Source organism: Podospora anserina, chromosome 5 (genome assembly GCF_000226545.1).
Source record: "Podospora anserina S mat+ genomic DNA chromosome 5, supercontig 1".
In the NCBI taxonomy this organism is placed as follows: domain Eukaryota; kingdom Fungi; phylum Ascomycota; class Sordariomycetes; order Sordariales; family Podosporaceae; genus Podospora; species Podospora anserina.
Genome location: NW_001914837.1, coordinates 1,040,972 through 1,062,664, shown reverse-complemented (window position 1 = coordinate 1,062,664; position 21,693 = coordinate 1,040,972). Strand labels below are relative to the sequence as shown.

The 21,693-nt window shown below is 51.9% G+C and overlaps 5 protein-coding genes across 5 annotated transcripts; 1 reads left to right on the top strand and 4 right to left on the bottom strand.

Moving 5' to 3' along the window:
• Positions 1 to 281: 281 nt before the first annotated feature.
• PODANS_5_100 (uncharacterized protein) lies at positions 282 to 1,220 on the bottom strand (the record flags this gene model as incomplete). Its single annotated transcript, XM_001904304.1, has 1 exon — positions 282 to 1,220. The coding sequence occupies one exon, from the start codon at positions 1,218 to 1,220 to the stop codon at positions 282 to 284; it is 939 nt and encodes a 312-aa protein (XP_001904339.1).
• Positions 1,221 to 7,142: 5,922 nt separating this feature from the next.
• On the bottom strand, positions 7,143 to 8,016 carry PODANS_5_110 (uncharacterized protein; the record flags this gene model as incomplete). The annotated part of the gene is made up of 2 exons (XM_001904303.1): positions 7,143 to 7,712; positions 7,786 to 8,016. 2 exons carry the CDS (start codon positions 8,014 to 8,016, stop codon positions 7,143 to 7,145), a joined length of 801 nt encoding a protein of 266 aa, XP_001904338.1.
• A 3,201-nt stretch (positions 8,017 to 11,217) lies between these two features.
• PODANS_5_120 (uncharacterized protein) lies at positions 11,218 to 12,479 on the bottom strand (the record flags this gene model as incomplete). The annotated part of the gene is made up of 2 exons (XM_001904302.1): positions 11,218 to 11,690; positions 11,747 to 12,479. The coding sequence occupies 2 exons, from the start codon at positions 12,477 to 12,479 to the stop codon at positions 11,218 to 11,220; spliced, it is 1,206 nt and encodes a 401-aa protein (XP_001904337.1).
• A 297-nt stretch (positions 12,480 to 12,776) lies between these two features.
• PODANS_5_130 (uncharacterized protein) lies at positions 12,777 to 15,502 on the bottom strand (the record flags this gene model as incomplete). The annotated part of the gene is made up of 2 exons (XM_001904301.1): positions 12,777 to 15,188; positions 15,251 to 15,502. Coding segments are annotated over 2 exons (2,664 nt in total), but the record flags the coding sequence as incomplete, so codon positions are not given.
• A 3,176-nt stretch (positions 15,503 to 18,678) lies between these two features.
• On the top strand, positions 18,679 to 20,396 carry PODANS_5_140 (uncharacterized protein; the record flags this gene model as incomplete). Its single annotated transcript, XM_001904300.1, has 3 exons — positions 18,679 to 19,063; positions 19,122 to 19,929; positions 19,988 to 20,396. 3 exons carry the CDS (start codon positions 18,679 to 18,681, stop codon positions 20,394 to 20,396), a joined length of 1,602 nt encoding a protein of 533 aa, XP_001904335.1.
• Between the last annotated feature and the right edge of the window lie 1,297 nt (positions 20,397 to 21,693).

The following is a 21,693-nucleotide window of genomic DNA, read 5'->3' as shown; positions in this document are numbered from 1 at the left end:
CGCCTTGTGTCTACACGGCAATACCTTTGAAGCGTGGCAGGGGGACGAGATCAAATCAAAGATCTGGCGGGCTAATTTGGCGTCGAGGGCCGAGTTGACAAACAGGCCCAGAATCTCCCTGTTGAGAATGGGGGGCAAGCCAGAGGCAAGGAAGGGCTGATCGACGAATGGGAGGTTGTTGTAACTTTCGGAGGATGCTACCATAAAGCCGGAACTATGCAGCAGGCCCAAGTAAAACTCTTGTACCGTCGTCTGGTAGGTTGCAGCAAGTGCGGGCGGATTCAGGATCCGCGATGGCGGCCTATGAAAATTTCCGCAAGTGCCTCGAGGGTGAGCGCCAAATGCTTAAGCTTTGGAAAACTCTTGCCTATTATCTGGTATAAAAGGGCCTCATGTCTGTCGCCCTTTGTTTGAGCGGCGGATAGGCAGAGACAACGTCTCCACCCCAGGGTACAGATACCCAAGACATCTGATCTCCAACTCGGACTGTACCGAGCTTTCCATCTAGCCATCATCATCACTGGGCCTTGAAAATACAGGCTTCGAATTTTGTGATAAGGGGCTATTTCTCCAGACCAGTCTGAAAAGGAGGCCACAGACCAATCCCATCCCAGCTCCCGGAGACTTTCAAGGTTTCTGAACCCCCTTATGAACTTTTTGAACTTGTCATACCCCCTCCATGAATCTCGGTACACGAACTGCAATGAGAGGCCTCGCAGTAGGGGAAAGCTTCCGGCTGAAAGCCCATCCTTGAATGAAACAGAATGCACTTGCAAGAGATGAAGAGTCCGGAGCATACTAAGATCAAGAGCTGGATCTATCGTCATAATGTTGTCGATATATGCGCAATCCATGTTGAGCGTTTCCGGACGAAGGGTCTTTTTCATGGCTGCATTTCTCACAATTGCGAGAAGGATGTCGTCGGTACGTGTACCCGGAAACTGAGAGTAGTTCCGCGTGCCGCCAATCTCGCCCAGGTTGGAGGCAAGCAACCGGCCTTCCATCATTTGACAGAAAACATCCAAAATTTTGCGAAGATACTCTGTCCACCAGTAGGCGGACAGATCCGGAGCGTCCAACACCAACCAAACACTGTAAAGGCAAGGGGAGGTGAGTAGGGCCAGCTCGTGGGAGTCGGAGACAATGTTGGCGGTAATGATGTCGTCCATCATACGCAGCTTGAAGGTGCGGAGGTGAAGTCGCGGTGTGATCTGCGGCATCTTATCATGAAGAGCCTGAAGGAGGCAGGGTGGGAACTGAGCCGGGCACTCATAAATGACCTCTCGTAATCCAGGAAGCCGCCGAAACAAGTTGGCCAAAGGCTCCCATGCCTTGTCTGTATCGTAGGCTGCCGTGGTGGGTGTGTTGTCGGCTCTCACACGCCACTGAAACTCGGAGTAATCGGGAATTCGGTGGGAGTCTTGTGTTGTTGATAGCCCCCCGCAAGGAAGGTGCTGGCCCGGCGTTCCACTGGTGAAAATCGATCATATCGTCCTCATAGGTTCCGTTCAAGAATTGTGGGTGATAACGCTCATGCATGTCAAACTCCTCATCGTCGAAGCCCACAAGAATAATGTATCAGACGTGCCGGAAGGCGTGGTCCCGTTCGAGAACTGCGGTGCATTTCGCTGTGTGCTTCTGGAGATGTGTTGGTGTTGTGATGTGGAACGTGACCCTTTGAAATAGCAACACCGTGGCGATGGCGTGGTATTGCTTGCTGGCCAGTGCAAACGAGACTTAGCTGGGCCTGTGATCCTCATGTAAAAGCTCGCAAATTTGAAGTACGATTTCAGTGGAGAGTCTGTGTAGGGTAGCCATGGATGAACATAAACGACGGTGATAATAACGGATGAAGCTAGGGTATAAGCATAGCGGGGTGGTTGGCCACTTTATACGAGGCGAACACCTGGCTGCTAAGTCCCAGTAGATGATAGAGAAGGAACGCTGCTACGCTCCCCACAAAATAAATTGGCACAGCAAAAGGTACCACAGCAGCACGAGGTCCAGGCCGGTTATCTAAATGCGAATGTCCATATCAAACATCATGACCATGTTGAACCTGATGTCCCCACTCCCCCAGGGTCCCCCAAAAATAATGGAATCCTCAACCGGCGATGCAGGTGTAAGACGGCTTTGTAATCGCTGCAATTGTAACACCCAGGAATCGAGCGCTGGCCCAGTGTCGCCCCACATCTCAGTTTCCTAATACGTCAAGTTAACTCCTATCTTATTACAAAGCATACTTTAAATGTAAAGCAATAGGCTTTTAACTGTCTTTAAATGCCTAGTCACTATCTTTTAAGGTCCATTAACTATATTTTAATACTTTATAACTATTTAAAGGTCTAGTTATTAAGTATCTTTCCAGGCCCTTTAACTATTCTTATAAAGCCTCTTAACTTTCTAATGGCTAGTATAGTCCGTCGGTATAGGTTTAGTTACTAAACATTATCATTAGAAATTAAGGAGGAAAAGCGTGTGTGTTATTAAGAAGAAAACCCGCCTCCAAAACTCAGCAAAGTCTATAAAATACTATCCTTTACCGTCCCCACTTATCAGCCCTACACTAGCTATTCCAATCCTTATACCACCCCTTATTTCCTTTCTTTATGTTCGGCCACTACCTCCTAAAGTCAGGTAGATACAAGTCTGTTTCACTTACTATCCACTCGCCCTATTTACTAAATGAGTCTTCCTTTTTCCTTTTAATCTCCTCGACCCTGACTTAATTAAACCTTTCCAGGATCCGCTCCCTAGATAGCGTATCGATAAATAAGCGTAGCGTAGGTTAGTACGTCTTAAATTGCAACCAAAGTCGCACCCCTGGGGGTACCTTAAAGTCCTTACCCCCCTGAGCTCTGACCATCACCGTCTCTAACCTCGGAGAGTCAATCGCGTTAAAAGTCTGTCTTGCGAGCTTATCATCCACAGCACTATTGATTATGACTTCTAAGGCGTGCTTGTTGTTATATCCCTAGGGCTGTATAGTGTAGTCTTCGAATAATACCTATTAACCTACTAATCTGGGACCTAGGCGTAGGCTCAACATCACCAAAGCGTCTAGTGTTAGAGCGAGCCGCTTCAGCCGTAGGAGGGTGGCATCGATAGCCTTGTACCTCGAGACCTCGTCTCCGTTTCCTTTAGAGCGGCGAATCGATAGAGAGAGAGTGATGATTCGAGGGTAGAATGCGCCTAGGCGCATAATCTTGGAAGGATATATGAGCGACGCCCTCGTATACGGCAACTGCAAATCTGCGCAATGGTCGAGCCAGAGAGATCGGATAGTGTCGTTACAATTTCGACTAACGCTACGACCATCCTATCCTCTAATTAAAAGTGTCCGGAGTCGCCGCAATCGCGCTAGGAAGCGCTTCACATTTTCGAAATATACGGTGTCTAGCCTTCTCCAACAGCGAAAGCTCAAGGTTTTCAGGGCGGGCAAGTGCAGAGATAATAGCTTGTCGAGACCGCATAGAGCGACGGGCGCCGTCAGCTTAAGCGTCTGAAGACCGCCCAGGTCCACAAGCTCAACCCAGTCGTGGATATAAAAGCCTATGATTTTGTGAGGGTCGATACGGCAGCTCAACTCCAAGTGTTAGAGGGCAATTGGCAGCTTCTTGCCGCCCCTTGGGCCTACCTCTTCTGGAAGCCAGCCGGAAGGATAGGGGCTGTCAACATAGATATAATCCAAGCGGATCCCGCGTAGATCGGGTGCTAGGCCCTCTGTTATAAGAATTTAGTTAAGTGCATCTAGCTGGCGTCCTATCAAGCCGGTGTCGCTCTCCTGTTCAGGCGTCAGTCTACCATCATGGTCTTCCAGCCAGATAGTATGAAGGCAAGGCGATCTAATCAGGGCAAGCTCGTGAGGGTCACTAGCGATACTCTGTGCGGCAGAAAGGTCGTGTTGGCCCAGCATCTGCAGCCTGAACGTGTGTAAATGCAGCAGCGTGATATGGTCATTTTTCTTGCTGTGGGGGGCCTGCAACAAGCAGGGTGGAAACTGAACCGGCCACTGATAAATGAGATCGGCCAGCGCTGGCAGTAGCCGGATCAACTCGGCCAGTGGCGCCCATTTGGCATCCTCGTTGTACACGGTACCGGCCGTTCTTTTGTACGCAAAAGCACTACGAGCAAAGTCGGTGTGGTCGGGGATTCCATGGAGCCTCCAATAGTAAATGTCTTAGTTAATAGAAAGGGCAGGGCCAAGTTGCTAATTGTCGAGGCTAAATAGCTCTACGTCCCCCTGGCTATCCTCGTTATCGATATGTAGCTTAAATGTTTGATCCGAGCCAACTAACATAAGACGACGGACATGTTAGAAATTATTATTTCGTTGAAGGAGTCCGGTATATTTCTGGATATCGACTCGAAATTTCGTTGTAGTGGTGATGTTGAAGGTGATTGTGCGAAGTAATATAATATTGGCGATTGAGTAGCAGGACTTGCTGGCCAATACGAAATATCGAAGGCTGGGCTCGTACGTATCGCCAAAAAGCTCGCAAATGTCCAGCACAATTTCGAGGGGAAACTTATTCAGATTGAATACTATATATGTAAGAGATTAGGTCGGTTGATTTGGGAGGGACGTTGAGGTGAAGGTAAAACTGGGAGGACTACGACACTTGTATTTATATTTAACCAGGTAAGGTAGGTAGGGAAGGCGTCCGCCACGTTCGACGTGCGATCAGTCGGCTTAGTATATAAATTAGGGTTTACTAGGTCTCTAACCCCAGAAAAGTCCCGCCCCGTAATCTAGTTAAGTACATTTGCTCTGCCATCACTCGTTAGTCAGCGCGTCCTTAGCAACAACTTGTCTTCGAACACCCGAGCTTAGTGCACCTACCTGAACAATTTATGATGCGTGTTGTTTATCCCCACCGTTTCCCAAAAATGGGCCATCTACACAGCTCTGTCACTCACAATGGCCACGATAGTACGGCTATATACTATATTGGTTCCTATTTAGAAGGCCTTGCTATTAACATCCGGAATTACTCTCTGTTTGGCAACCGTTTGTTCTGGGCCCTACTCGAGGATAAGTAGGTGATAATCGCGGTAGTCAGCAAACTGTTGGTCCAATCCGATTCGGCTATAGCCCAGGTTTGAAGTCGGGTTTCTGTCTATGTCCTGCGGTGACTAAATGAAACGGTCCTAATAGAAAACTCGCTTGCGAAGACTGGAAGTAGTATTTCCTAAAGGATGGACGTTAACGGTTAGGTAGCGTAATTCGCGGCGGTTGAGCACGCATGAGGCTGCACCGTAAGTTGCCTATCTGCAGAGATATAAGCAATCGAGGCCCATCGGGGTCCCTTGTTCCATAAACGTTCGCATCCTGACGGGCCAAAGTAAGTACCCTGCTGTGGTTGGTGACATCTCCGTTGGCTTGGTGTCTGTGTCGTTTGGAATTGGCAACTGTGCTTACTACACTATGTCCTCTGAAAAAGACTCGGCATGGGACTGGTAGCAGAGTGCTTACATTGCTGGCTGATTGATGTCGCGGAGACGCGGATGGACGAGAGCCCAGACGATTGGACTGAGCTGGAACAGCAACGCTGCAGCCTTCTTCTTTCAGCGCCGGAAAGGGATAGGTAGAGTGGCCATCGTGACGCCCAAAGGTTCGCAGATGTTACGACTCAGGGTAGGTGAGATGTCGGCCTGCAAAAGATGGAGATATCGCTGCCCTGAAGTAGAACGAAAAGTCTACGAGGGTACGGACCTCTTCCGGTAGAAACACCCCTCTCACGTTAGTGAAGGCACGGATCAAGGAGTCAAGGAGCCAGGCCTCCAGGTTCCCCGTCTCACGCTACATCCATGTCGATGACTCCATCGTAAACGGTGAATGACCATGCTTTGCCGGCTTGGTTGACCGTGATGAAAACTCCATCACCGGCGGAACTCCATTCGACCGAACTTCACCGCCATCAACATGCAAGTGAACTCAATGCAGTGAACAGACAGGCCGTCGTCCAGAAGACAGTGCACTGCAGACTCTATTCGACCTCCACCGAGCCCTCCACCGCCTCCGGCAGCATGAAGCCCACAATAACGACAACATACACATCTTCCAATTGCCCCCGAACGGCAGCCTACACGCCGCCGTGGTCTAATTACACAGGCGCGGCACCCACCCCCGGCGGGCCTGGATGGAATGTGCACACGTGGGTTAAGGGGAGGACCTCGAGCAAACCAACGGTTCCTACCCCTACCTCCGACCCCAATACCAAGCCGTTGACGAGAGGACCGAACAACTGCTTCAAGGAGAGCGACTTTCCAGGGCACGCAGACCTTCAATCTGGGGATCAGGATCGGTTCTCGGTTGATTTTAGCAGTCTACGCAGAGGAATGGGTGACGACGACGCACCATTGGGTCCGGGGATGCCCCCATCACATTCCGCGAGACGGATAGCAAAGGGTGAACTACGACTTTCGGGTCGAGTGGGTGGGTGGGTGTGTTACTACTGTCAAGAGGCAGAGCTTTGAGTTCCCGCTGGGGATGTCGCAGAGTGTGATCACGGCTTGCTTGTTGGTGAGGGAGAATTATACCAAGTGTGAGTGACTCTCTTTCTTTCCCTTGCCTGACCTCCAGGCATGAAAAGATACTAACAATTGTGGTCCTTTCGTTCAGGCAATAACGGTGGTGTGGGCGGTATATGTAAAGCAGGGTGATTGTGGTACACCTTTGCGGGTGCCAGAGGCGGACCGCCAGCTGGCTGTGAGAATTCTTGATTGCCGGCAGTGCAGGTCTTCGTTGGCTATGCCCAGTGTCAGTCGTGTTATCGGGGATTCCGAGTGGCGGCCGAGATGCCGCCGACTGTGGCCGGTAATCAGAGTCACTATGTGGTGAGAGAGAATGGCGGGATTGTTGTCGACGATTTGAAGAAGTCCTGATTGGGATAGGGTCAATGTCAGGGAGAAGCACATGTAGGGTTGGAAAAAGGCTTCCATCATATCATGTCAGTGTGTGTTGGTTATGTGAGGGAAGGTGGATAGATTTGGTGTATTAGTGACTTCTTTAGACCTCCTGTAGAGTATATTTGTCTAACTGTCTTTGCCATATCTTGTGCAAAACTGTCTTCTCCATCAAGTGTGATGAAATCTCTAGCTGTATCACACGCTATACAGGCAATACATTCGGGCCGGTCTCAATAATCCCATGGCTGGCCTTCGAAATGCGCCTCTGACACAGCTCGGCACAAAAAAGGAAGTTGGCAACCACAACTGTGCAGCCACACACGGTAACGATGGCAGGCTATATGTCCGTAACTTAGAACATGGCTCCCATGGGGATCAAGCATAAAATACAAACTCACAACCGTATTAAACTCCGCCAGGGAGGCGTCAAACACCGGCGTCAACAAGTGAAGCGTATACCCAACCAGAAATAACACCCAAGAAAAACTCATAAGCATAGTCGGACACTGCCAGAACCAGACCATACGGCGGCTGATCCCCCGCTGGAACATCCTGTCTCCCTTCCCAGGCGGGACAGGAGGTTGCAAGAACAGACTGAGACACCTCGCCAGGTCGGCCTCGCTGAGCTCATCACTCGGGTCCTCGGGTAAGCGCCGGAGCAGCCGTTGGTGAGCCGAGCTGATCAGAGCAAAGAAAGAGAGAAACAAACTCCAGTTCCAGAGCATCTTGGCTATCCAGACTGTTCTTTCTGTCGAGGGCCAGGAGAAGACGCCTATTACTGCTGCTCCGGACAGCGTTGCCTAGGTGCCATATTAGACTGGATCATTTTTGAGGGTTCAGGGGTGGGGTGTGTATACTGACTGCTCCTTGAACAAATCTCAGCTCCTCTGATTTCGTCTTACGGAAGCGAGCCAGTGCTGCGATGACGCCATGCTTGTCCTCGCGATAGTTTTGGTTGCGCTGGATACAATGCATTGGCTGGACGGTGTGGTAGCGTAAAGCAGCGGAATAGCTGAAGGCAAAGATTCTGAAAAAGAGACTTCTGGGGACTATATCGCAGTTCTTGGGTGGACCCGAGTCCCGGGTATAGTTGGATGTCTCCATCTTGAGAGCAGACGGCTAGTACCTAGTGCAAAAGTCAACAGGGTAAAGAAGAAAGGAATCCTGTTCAGGTAATACTGGCAGAACGTCGAGAAATTAATTTCGGGTTTGTATTGTCGCCCCTCTCTGACATTGAATAACGTTGGGGTCGTACAGACGAAGGCTGCCTTTGGGGCTGGTGGCGCAGATCTGCACGGCGTAAAGTACGCCCGTACACTGTTTTACCAGACAGAAAGCCTGTTAAAATGTATGAGGACAGGAGCTGAAGGGCATCGCCACAACGTAAGGAGTACCCGTCCATTCTGATTGACAAAGAAGATTCTCTGCAGTACTTAAAATGGGCAAACACACACTAAAGATCATCTAGAGGCGGCACAGCTGTGCTACCTATGAATCATAGCCACGAGATCAGGCTACCGTCTGGAGACTAGGATTGGCCTGTTCGGTTTCGAGCGCTGGGCATGACGCCTTACTCGCATCCTGCAAAAAGGTATTCTCCCAGTCTTATCCCTACTGGAAAGATAGAAATAACGATTCTGGCTTCTCCGGTTTTGATCGTTCAACCTGGAGAAACACCAAGTCCAGGAGTGATTACTACAACCTTCTTAGCACCTAGACACATCATCGAACCAGTGATACCTTTCCCACATCATGTCACAAACACAACGAGACGTTTTCCTCTACAGGCGACCCATCAGTAGCTTTGCCAAAATCCCCCTCCTCAACAAATGGCGCAAAGCTACCATCAACCATTGGACAGTTTGCGTGGGCGACACATGCTACGAAGTCGCCGCCACACCCGACGATCCAAGCGGACTATCGCACAACCTGCGCATCAAGCCCAAGTCGGAATGGATCGAGGAAATGCAAAAGAAAGCGCTTGAATATGAGCCTATTAATTTGGGTGAATGCAAGACGACATGGCCGGATGACAAGATTGAAGAATGTGGTAAGTATACCTGACCCCGTCTCCTTACTGGTAGCTAGTGCTCATCGTTTTCACCCATTCTTAGCAAACGATATATGGAAGCAGCTTTTTGAAAAGACATACCAAAACTTTTTATGGAACTGCCAAGAATTTGCCCTCTGGCATCTGCGGTGCATAGTAGACAATTTGAGCGAAAAGGAGATCTCGGATCGCTGGGAGAGCTGGAATCCGGATGCTATGATACTGGCAATCCTGATGGGTGGAGGGCCCGGTTTTGCGGCAGGTATGGCGACGGGTGCGGTGGCAGGTACAGCGGTTGTAGATATGGCTGTCACCGGAGGCGTCATCACATTGACGGTAGGAGCGGCTGCCTTGGCTTCATATCTTCAGGGTAAACACAAAAGGCATAAAAATGGCAAGGAGTTGGTGAAAAGGTGGCATGCCAGAATGAATACCAGGCCCAGAAGCTCATGGCGCCGCCTGTGGGATGCCCCTTGACCTACGGACAGGAAGGGTCAGACACTTGACGTTGGGGTACAGGGCACCCAAGCCTTCAATTTCACGCGCCGAAATCAGCAAACTGGCGACGGCCTTGAAGATGTCATTATATCGCCTGTTTTGAAAGCATAAGGACTCCATGTTTGGAAACACCGTTCCATGGTGGTTCTCCCCTACAAATGAGGCGATTGACCAATCCTATACGCGTACCTGTAATTGCTTGATGCTTGGATGAGCGCGGATGAAGAGCTTGACTTGGGAATGGTTACTTCGGCCTCGAGCTAGTAGAGACAAGTCCACCACGAGCGTTGTCAGGGAAGGTAAACGAAGTTTTTCGGACAATTCAATCCTCTGTTCATTCGGGGGCCAATTGAGCTCGAGAGTCTTCAGAGCGCTAAGATCCAGTAGTTGACAGATTTCAACTGGTCCAGAGTCGAGAGAAGACCTAACAGTGAGCCGCTTTATGGGCAGAGGAGGGGGCCGTCGATTTCCATTGCCGAGTTTCCCTACCAGCTGAACTCCGCTTCTGGATGAGCCGGGTATGAAAGAGCGGTGTGCATACACGAAAATCTCGCCCAGATTCGGGGCAAGTCCTTCGGTCTGCAGTATTTGTTTTGTGTCCTGGTACTTGCCATCATCCATGATGGGGGATACCACATTTGTCATGAGGTCGATGGTGTATTTGACGTTGACCAAAAAAACGCCATAGAGGCAGGGAGATCGGATGATATTGTATTCGTGAGGATCCATAACGGGCGCTGTGGGAGTTGGGTCATTGGTATGGACCATCATATCCAGCGCATACGCCTTGATCTACGCGACATTAGGCATCCATGACAGCTTCCAGCATCCGCAGCCGAAAAGTGTGATGGTAAAGCCGTGTTACACGGCGTGATATCGTACTCTTATTTTCGATGGCGCGCAGCAGACATGGTGGAAGCTCCTCGGCCGCCTTGTATATGAGGTCAGTGAGTCCTGGTAACTGGCTTATGGAGTTGGCCAAAGGAGCCCAGTTCTAGTCCCACCGATCAGAGCTCTGCCAGGTATGAGGCGGTATGCCTTGTCGGCGCGATTGCCAGAGAGCAGTAGGGCTCTGAAAGCCGTCATCGAATCCATCCGAGGGACCTCGCCCAAAATATATCCTTGGGAGCGGATTATCAGCCAAGTTCCAGTCAACAATAGTTGAACCAACGAGCACAAGGACATGGACATGACGGAAGCCGTCATTCTGGCCTAGGAACTGGGAGCAATCTTGGATCAGTTTCTCAAAACCTTCAGTCGTAACGGTCAAGGTCAGAATGCTGAGCGGACACGTATTGGCAACCGCCCGAAAATGTCGGTTGGTCAACGAGAGAGATACCAGACTATCCCGATGCTCCTCGTTCAAGATTTCGCAGATACGGGTCTGCAGCTCAGTGGGGAGTTTTGCAAGAGCCATTATGAAGGACAAGCTGGTTGTGGAAGGTCGTCCTGTTCCTCTTGTTGAGGATGAAGTAGGCAGCCAGAAGTTGCTTATGGGGATATTAACGCGCTGGTGCAGGGAATATCAAACGGTGTCGTGGGCCGGGATGGAAGAAATGAGAGGGAGAGTGTCCGTCAATGAAAATAGTGTGGGAAATATTCGACAAAAGAAAACCTTGCGTTGTGCGCGAACCAAAACCGCAAGCCCCGTTTACCTACCTTAGCCAAATTTTAACTCTCATAAGACGCCATTCAGAGCTTATCAGCCACAACATCGAAGAGGCAATAATAAGCGTATGCAGTTCCACGCTTTATAGTTACTCAACCCTCACAACCACCTTCCCAAAGTGCGACCCACCGGCCAGATACTTCATCGCCTCAGCCGCCTCCTCAAACCCAAACACACGGTCCACCACCGGCCTGATCTGATGCTTCTCGTAAAACCGACACATCTCCTCAAACCTATCCCTTGGACCGTTGATGATCCCCTTCAGCGTGACCGTCCTCCGCAGCGCCAAAAGATTCAAATTAACCCTTGCCTCACCAGCCTTATCCTCCCGCCCAGACACATACCCGATGCACGAGATCAATCCCCCAAACGCAACGCAGTCAAGAGACTTGTACAGCGTCCCAGCACCCCCCGTCTCAAGAATAACATCCACCCCTTTATCGCCCGTGATCTTCATAACCTCTCTTTCCCAGTCCGGACTCGTCCGATAGTTGATAACGTAATCCGCCCCAAGAGCCTTGGCCTTTTCAAGTTTCTCATCAGACGACGAGGTGATGATAGCTAACATCTCATCAGTAAACCCTATCCTCCCTCAACATTTTGGACATCAAACTCACTTTTCATCCCCCCAGCCCTCGCAATCTGCAAACCCGCCACACTAACCCCCCCAGTTCCCTGCAGCAAAACCGTCTCTCCCTCCCCCTTCCTAACCCCCATCCCATGAATCGCCATCCAAGCCGTCACCCCCGCAATAGGCAGACAACTCGCCTCCTCATCCGTCAAATACCCCGGCGCCCTCACCAGACCCTCGCTCCCAAAAACCCTGTAACCTTGCAAGCACCCATCCAACGGCTTCCCCAACCCAGTAGCCAAGTGGTCGGGGTAAACCTGACCGGTGAGATGGGACTGCAAAAACGTCGAGACAACCCTATCCCCTACCTTCCAGGGGCTGTTGTCGTCGCCGACAGAGACGACAGTCCCGCACATGTCTGACACAGGAACTAAGGGCTTCTTGGGAGTGCCGGGTTTGTCGTAGTAGTTGTATAGCCCGTTCACGACCTCGGTGTCGCGGTAGTTGAGCGAGACAGCCGAGATTTTCACCAGCACTTCACCCTTGGCGGGGGTGGGCATAGGGATTGTTTCTTTGGTGAGGTTTTCGATGCCATCTTGGTTGGTGACCCAGCGGGTGACTTGGTTGGTGGCCATGGTTGAATATGTTGCTGCTGTTGTGTCGTTGGGCTTCTTCTTGTCACGGTGGAGTGATGTAATGCAAGTAATGAAGCCTAACCCGGGAGGAACAATCGGTTTATGTAGTTCTCGATCATCCCAGGCTCCATTTCCATGCATCATGCCAAGTCTGTCCACTTCACCAATCCTCGTCGATGATTACGTAGCTGACTTTTGGACGAGTGGAACCAGATCATGTAACCAACACCATTGGTCAGCGATCGGGAACAAGGTATTCGGGGACTATCTCATTGTGATGGCGCTACGTTAGCCCGACAGTATGGCACAATTCCAGCTCCGATTAAAGGGATTATCACTTAACAACAGCGGTCGTAGTTTGATCTACCTATCCAAGCCAGGAAAAACACGTCCAAGGTTCTTTTGTACAACATGTCCCACTACCACACACTCCTCCGCAGATCAACCGAACCTAATCCCACTGTTAGGATCCCATGTCCCCCTCACAGGCCCCGAAGAGCTCCCACCACCCTGCTGCTGACCCTGTCCCGGACTACCCCCTGAGCCACCTGCACCTGCCCCAGAGAACTTGATGCCCATATTCGGCATCCAAGCCCCTTGCATCGAAGCAATCGGTGGCATCGGCTTAGGCTGCTGCTGTGGCACATTATCCGCCCAGCTCTGAATCTGCGCCTCAACAGGAGGACTGTGAACAGCAGGAGCCCTAACAGGCTGCCGTTGCGGCGACTGCATGTAGTACGACGACGGAGCCGGGGACTGGTACGCTTGCGGCGGCGACTGGGGCTGGCTGGATCGCATACTAAGCGATGCTAGCGGTGGCATCGAGAGTTCACTGGAAGAGCTTGTCAGTAATAATTCTTGAACGGCCAGGAAGGAAGAAAGGGCAACATACTCCTCCAACATCCTCGCCTCCTGTCTCCTTTCGTTCACCCAGCTGCGCGCCTGGTTGCGGAATTGCTCAACAATACGACTGAGGTCATTGTAGAACTTCCGCCCAACCTCGATATTACTAACAATCTCCTTGTACTTGTAGTAAGCATTATCCAATCTCTGCAGAGCCTTTTCCCGCTCCCGATTGCCGCTCTCGCCAATAACTTTCTTCTGCGACTCAAAGTCACGGTTGGCCCGCTGGATCTCGCTCATAATCTTCTCCTGATCGGCCTGTTCCTTCTCGAGAGCCTCAAGTTCAGACTCATAAAGACTGTCCAGGCGCTTGTCAAAGAAGTCCTCAAAGTGAGCTGGCACGATGGGAGTGTTGGGGTATGTCCTTTCAAGACGCGCCGCCTCAGCCATGATGTCGCCCTTAATGTCATCGGCCCGGCTCCTGGCACGAAGAGACTCGATCCGCTTCCTCCTCCTTGACTCCAGCCGTAATACGTCGTTGTATACTCCCCGCAGCCGTCCTATGGCTGGTTTGAGGAGTTCTGGGATCTCGGTTCTGCGACTGTTGGGGATGTAGTCCATCATACCACGGTCTGGGCCGGCGAGGATGGCGAGGGTTTCTTTGACCGCTGCAAACTTCTCTCGAACCACAGCATCACTAGACGTACTCGAAGCAAAGTATCCGTCGATGTCGCCTGCTTGGTTCCACAGCTTGGCCCCACCGTCATGACTGGGGTCAGCCCTCGACTCGGGCCTTGCCCACCTTTGTGTGCCATATTTGAGCCTCAAGGCGTGGTCTTCTTCTTCCTCGGCGGCCAGAAGAGCCTTTCCTTCTTCAAACACAGCCTTGTCACTGGCGCAAAGCTTCTCGACATCGGCGAAACCACGCTGCAGTTTGTTCAGCGCATCGGCTTGTCGAATCTCTTCGGCGTGCTGCACAAGGGTACCGGGTAAACCAAGCGGCTTCTCAAGAGCCTGCAATGACCCGGGCAAGTTTAAACTCGAAAGAATCTCGTGGAGCCTGTCTGTCATGGTTTCCAACTCGGCGATGATGTTGTTGTTGACAAGGCGATCTCTTCGCTCCTCATAGATGGACACAGCGACATGAACCGAGAACGGCACAAGTTTGGTGAACAGGGCAGGTCCAAATTCGGCATGATCCCCGAAATATTCGTAAGGCTTTGCGACCTGCGATGGAACACTCGCTACCGCCATGTTAGCACGCTCGAGGATCTTGAGCTCAGGTTTTGGCGGCACGATTTGCAGGTAGATGATGTCGTTGTCCTTTTCGGCCCTTTTCAAGTCCTCTTCAACGCGCTTCTTGAGGCCATGGAGATCGTCAACGACAGCCTTGCTAATGTAGCCGCCTTTGCACTCCTTAAGACCTTCAGTGACGCAATTGACAGCGTCTTTCAGCCGAGCTACCTCCTCGCCGTATCGTTTCTTCTCCAAGCAATCACAAGCAGCGCGGTACTGGGCAGCGGCGGCAAAGTGGTGATGCTTGGCGCTCATGTGGTGGATCCAGGCAGAGCTGATGGCTTCACTCTGCATGGCTGCCTCCACTGCCAAGTTGTAGAGGTCAGACACGCGAGCAGCCAACTTGGCGATGGAAGCATCCTTGTATTGGTCCATGACGGCCTTCTGCCAGAAACACTCTTGACTTTGGGCAAGGAAGAGCTGAGCCAATGCTTCCAACGTGGCCTCGTCCATATCGTCTGGTGGGTTGGCCATGCGCAATTCGGGGAGGACTTCCTTCTTCATATGGGATAGCACGCCGGCCGCCTGAGAGAAGAAGCTCGCAGCAGTCTTCAGCCCCTTGGTGTCACTTCGGTTCGACGATATCGCCAGTTGTGAATACAGAGCAGCGAGGTTGTAGAGAATGTTCAGTAGCTCGTATTGGAGATTGTTCTGTACGAGGGGGTGCTCGGTGTGGTAGCCCAGGGCCGGGTACCATGTAAAGTCGACGCCAATCTGGCCAAGAAAATAAATAGTCAGAAAATTCGTGGTCAAGGGAGGGATATCGTTGCACCCACATCAATTGGGAATTTCCCGCTCATCCAAACCAGTTGGGCGGCATAAGTTTGGAGTTTCCTGATACCGGTCGAGTGGGGTTCGCGCGTATTGACGGCATCGCGGCGGAGGGAGTCAATGACCTCGAGGTCATGACGGAACATGTCCGGGTGTTGGTCATACTTCTTGGAGATGTACTGTCGAAGCGAGGAGGAGAGCGAGAGTTGTACGGACTTTCGGAAGGGGAGCGACAGGATGCTGTTGCTGCCCCGCTGTCAGCCTGATGTCAATAACAAGTACCACGACAGTTGAGACTCACGTTGTCATGTTGACAGAATCCGTCTCGAGCAACCGCGCGAGACACTGTTCACTCTGCTGCAAAACTGAACGCGTGGTCCCGAAGCCGAGCAGTCCGTGTGCCTTCACCAGGTACGCGCGCAAGATGACATCAGGCGGGCTGTTGCACCAAATCTGTGTTTGGCGGGGTCATTTTGGAAGTGGTGATAGGGCACCAGATAGGCAGCTGGGGCCAGCTGGTGGTGGCCTGCGGGTCTCTCGGGGAAGCAGGGGTTCCAGGCTGTTCTTCCCGCTGAAACTGCTCCCGATCTCGGGATGCAATCTTCTCGATGCCGACTGGGAACACCAACGCAATGCCCTGCTTGCAATTGGTGGCTTCCGTCTTCGCCTGCGATCCGCCAAAACCACAGGGCCCAAGGACGGCCAATCCAGCCTGCAACGCCATTTCCAGCTTACGGAGTATCTTCCTGCGGTATGCTCTGTAGCGCGAGCCTCTTCCATGTTCGGGAACACAAAGGAACGCCATCGCTACACAAGGACGCCGTTTTGTTCTAAGCCCCACCCGCTGGGGGGTGGAATCATAATCCAACGTCTTCCATATCAGTCAACTTTTGCGGTGGTGGGCAACAACTTTTCAGACCAACCAGATGCAGCTCCAATTGGCGTTTATCATGTCTCTACCCCGTGGAACCCTCGGCCCGGCCTGCCTGGCCTTGTAGAGATTCCACGTCTGCTGGCTCTGGTGAACGGCTTGATTTTCGATGTCTACTCGTTGGTCGAATGAATGGGCCAGGCGATGGGCATATCAAGATTGTCTCAACCTCCAGACGGCCACGTAGCTGCATCATTGACTGCTGACGATGCTCTGCAGGACATTCAGAAGCTGAAAGTGAGAGGTCAACAACTTTCTCACGGCGTGGAACTGACACTTAATACTTTACAGACAGATCCTCGGTTTTTGATGCGAGTCTCGGTCCCGACTTCAAAGCTGCCGTATCACAGCTCGCCCTTCCTTCTTCAAGCACATAAGAAGGGCGATCAACATAGCAGACGCGGCGAAACATGCGTCTTGGATCCCGGCATCCCTTGCGTGCAGCAATCTGCTTGACCAGAATCAGCTCCGACCTGATTTCTTTTCCAGTGGGTTGGAGACAACCCGTTCCGATCCGAAGAAGCGCCGTCTAGTATGTTCCGCGCGAAACCACGACACATCGATGCCGATCCCAACCCAGGCCAGACGAGGCTCAGGGTCTGAGAGCTAAGGTACTGCCGTGATGATCGATGGAACCGAGATACCCAGTCCAAATCACGTGCTGAGCAAGGCAACATCACACGACAGAACTCTTGATGATTCTAGTCTTTCGTACCCTTTTGCGAGAAGACACAAACTCTAGTCCGATGCTGACAATGGTGGTTCTGTGTGGCCTACACACGGCATCTGGTTTGCAATGTTCCGATCCTGGTGTCTAAGATGGCAGCAGTGGTGCGACAGCGATCACAGCAGATGTGGAGATGGTCTCACAATGATGCAGCCTTCAGCCTTTGTCACTATCAGACCAACCGAAAAGCCGCCGGCAACTCTTTCCCACCGCCGGCGGGCTACTCACGTCAAAAAGCAATATGCTTACTCGCCAGTGTGGTGAGGGCAGCACCGGTATTGCTGTTTCTCTCGGGTCCGGAGTGAGCAGAATTATCCGAGTTTACGTGCAAAGCCATCAATGGCAGTGACGGCTCCATCCAGTCGTTTATTCAGACACAGGCACCAGATTCGATGCAACAAAAGTCGGAGGATTGTTGTCCCAAGAATCTGGTCGCCAACGCGCTCCCGTCTGACATGTTCTGCCTGGCCCATTGAAGAATGGTGTGGCTCTTCATTCGCTTGTCAAGCGATGCTGTGGCGGACATCCCCAAATAATGTCCTGTCACCATCTCCACACACATGTGCCCAGCACCACCCCCTGCCAGTTTCCGGCCTTGTGGTGAGACAGAATTTTAACGGAAATGGAACCCACTGCATTCTGCCGTACTGGCATTGTAGCACTAATTGAGACGGCCACCTGCGCACAAACACACCGCATTGTTCGACGGTTCGCGCTGACAGGGCGGCTGCGGCGTTACGGTAGTGACATTACTAATATCGTCCAGATAGTCAACGGCTTTCTCACCTCCATCGCCCTCTTTTACTCCAACAGGATATGATGAGGCACAGTCCTTGATAGCTGGATCCTGGACCTCTTATTGGTGCCTCCCCGGCCGTTGTTGGGAGCGTACCAGGAAAGGGAATCCGGGTACAGGAGGGAATTTTGGTTTGTGGGGAGCGGGAAGTTCGTGCATCATGAACCTGAACGATGGGAACAAGGCAATTATTCTGCACATTTTCAAGCCGGTCTTGACTATTCTTGGGGCGCGAGCTCTCTCTTCGGAACGGATGTAAGTGGGCTAGACAGTGCAACATTTCCTGGCAGATAATAGGCTGAATCGCACATCTGTCTCCTAGGCACTTTGAGATAATATACTCCCCGAATAAGACCTAATTACGGCGCGGCAGAGCTACGGCCACATGCTCACCTCTGAAGCCCGCGGAATCCCACAGACCAGGATACGCACCAACAGCCTGTTCAAGATGCCCGCCGCCATCGCCCACTCTACGGACTCTCTCCACTGTCTGATCCAAACACGCAGCCGGAAGCGGTTGGGCCACCGAGCTTCCTGCGATAGTGTTGGCAGCTCTGGCGCCATATTGGCTGTGGTCCTGGGAAGCGAGATGTACGACGTTTCCGGGTGACAGACTTGACTTAATAGGGCAATGTCTCACACAGCAACGGACCGCCCTGTCTTCGGATCCCGGAAGGGAAAGAGCATTGGTATGAGACAGATATAACTTCCATCCGCCCATCCCACCTGCCCTGGCTTCCGTTGCTCTTGGCTCTTGCCTTTCAGAAAGGCGGAAAGCGCCCTGATCCTGTCAACCCCCCGCCCTTCTCAGCCCTGAGGTCGTTGAAGAGTCAGAAAGAGCAAAAGGGAAAGGACACATTCATCGTTGACCTTGACCCCTGGTTGATCTTGCACCTTGTTTCTGCAAATCATCGAACCATTCCACAGACACCTTCTCACCTTCCTTCCCGTGGATACCTGAAGAGGCAGTCAAGCCAAGATGGAGGGCCTCACGCTCATCTTGCTCTATCTCGCCATCCCCAGTCTGGTCTACTCGGCCATCCAGCAGATCCTGTCATGGAAGAAGAAGAAGTTGGTCACCACGGTGGCCAAGTTCCCCGGTCCCAAGCAGTATCCTTTTGTAGGCCGTATTCATGACCTCCCCCGGTTTTCCATGTGGTTGAAGTTCAAGGAGTGGGCCGATGAACATGGACCTATTTTCCAGACCAGGGCAGTGGATCAGACGTTCATCATCGTGTCGGACGAGAAGATTGCGGAGGAGCTGTTGGTTAAGAGAGGGCACATCTACTCCGGTCGGCCTCAGATTCGATCTCTCATCAACCACAAGGAGGGAGTTGGATACTCTGCTTTGATGGACCGTCATGGTAAGACTTCTCTCTCACTGCTCTCATCGAATGCCACGAACTAATCTGTCGCCTTCAGACACATGGAAGACGCAGCGTAAGTGGGCACACGCCGCTATGGCCGAAGCATACAAGCACCACTTTTACGGCCACTGCGAAAAGGAAATGAAACGCTACCTCGGCCTTCTCCTCATCGATCCCGCCCGATTCCTCGACTACACGCGTGAGTACTGCGGCCGTGTCATGTCCCGACTCGCCTGGGATGACGCTACTCAGGGAAAGGCCAACGGTGATAGCGCCGACACCACCCTCCACTGCATGAGCGTCTCCGGTCCGATCACCAACACCGTCACGCCGCTCTGGCACCTGCCCTCGTTCATGAACCCATGGTACAACTTTGAAATCAAGCGCGAGAAGGAACAGCGGGCCTGGTGGCTTAATAACTTCCGCCTGGCCAAGGACAGGATGCTCAAGGGCACGCTCCCTAACGACACGTGGGCCTACCGGTATTTTGAGCAATTGAAGAGGGAAGGGAACGAGAGTCTGGATCAGGAAGAGGAGCAGGAGATCTTTGCGAGCTGCATGATTGGGTTTGTGAACCTAGTCGGTGTAGTGACGATTAGTGGACCGCTAAAGTTTTTCTTAATGGCCATGGCGCTGCATCCGGAGTGGCAGAGGAAGGCACAGGAGGAGATTGACAGGGTCTGCGGGGACAGGATGCCGACTATGAAAGACTTTCCTGACTTGCCGACTGTGAGGGCGTGTTTGAAGGAGACGGTGAGGTGGAGGTCGGGGGTTCCGCTTGGTGTTCCTCATCAGGCTGAGCGGGATGATGTTTTTAGGGGGGTTCCCATCAAGAAGGGGACTATTATTCTCGCTTGCGAGTGGTATGTATCTTTCTCTGCGGATCCATCTTCACATGAAATTGCTAACAATCTGGCACAGGAGCCTCAACCGCGTCCCCGAAAAGTACCCTGACGGCGACAACTTCCGCCCCGAGCGCTGGCTCGAGCCCGGGTGGCCCACGTATCAAGAACCTCTTACCAGGTACCCCAACTTCCGCGAGGGGCAGGCCATGCACAGCTTTGGCTGGGGTCGACGTACTTGCCTCGGGCAGAATATTGTCGATGACGAGATGTTTGTCTTTGGAGCTTCGTATCTCTGGGCGTTCAAATCTGGTCCCAAGATTTGCCCGCGCACGGGAGTACCAGTGCCAATTGACACGCAGGCGACAAACAGCCATGTTATTTTGGAGCCGTTGCCGTATCATTTGAGCTTCAAGGTGAGGAGTGAGGAGAGGGGGAAGCTGATCTTGTCGAATTATCAGGAGGTTATGGGGGAGTTGAAGGTGTAGTGGGGGAGGTGCAGAAAGAGGAGGGCAATGGAACAGAGCACACATTGGCAATAGAGTGTATGTAATTTCTGCTTTGGTCAGGAAGGGCGAAGGGTGAATGCTGGGGTCATGTAGCCGTCAATATCTTTGGTAGGGGGGGGGGAGGCTGGATTACTACTACCATTTTTTAGTCTTTGTTTTCTTTTGTTACCAGTATCATTATTAGCTAGGGCACTGTTTTTACTCGGGAGAAAAATGTTTCAAGAATTTTGCGAAGAAATGAAATGTATGAAGAAAGAAGTGAGGTTGAGAACATGGTGTGGTGATCCGGAGTCAGGGGCCCGGATCAACAATGGTGTGGTTACAGTGGCGCCTTTTGGCATGTTGCACAGCAGATTCTGGCCAGGAAACCCCCCTTCTTTGTGGAAGAAACAGAAACACTTTTCTGGACCTGCCTGCCTTGTGATGAACGGGCATTATGCTAGGTTTGACTTTGGACATTGTACAATAACTAAGGCAGAGAAAGGCTTGCCCTGAAAACAATGCAGCAAATTGTGAGCTTACTGTAGCGTCTGGCATGATTTTTCGGTATTAACGCCACTTTGGCATCGGGCACGATGGAACAATTAGGTTTTTGGGGGAGGTTTGATTGGTGTTGCAGTCGGTAGTTGGGCAGCTCACTTCGGGAGGAATAGGGAGTTGTAGGTTTGGTAATCCCGGCCGGAGATGTAATATTGTTTGTGAGGGGGGAGGGGTGGGAGTCAGGTTGGTGGCTTACTGCTCGGAGGTAATCAGTCGAGTTACACCAGGGCGCCACGCCGGGAGTGCGGCTACATGGCTTGATTTACGACCACCACTAGGCTGGCTCACATTGAAGTGTGTTTTGGCTTTGGGGGTGCAACTAGGTAGGTAGGTTCCGGTTAGGGACCGCTGCTTAGTGTGGTTTGACTTCAGGGTTATTTGACAACACATGGGAAGCGGAAGATAACAGAATATAGAGTAGTATCCAAACCGGACCTTGGCAAGTTGGCTCCCACGGGCTGCCCCAACTACACAACATGATACATCCGGCCCGCGCATGCAAAATCATAGTGTTCACCCGGCAAAATATACCTCGTGCGTGTAAGCGAGGCAAGGCCGGAGAAGGGAACGGGGTGCCTGATCCATGGCGTTGGGATTGACTTGTTGCCGTGTTTGAGAGCCGCCGCGGGTTGAGCCATTATGGGGTGATGGAGGGCAGCCTTTAGGTGTGGGTGACGATTTAGGGGCTGTGTCGACTGGATGCTCGAAAGGGAAGGCAGTTCGTGGGTTGATGCAT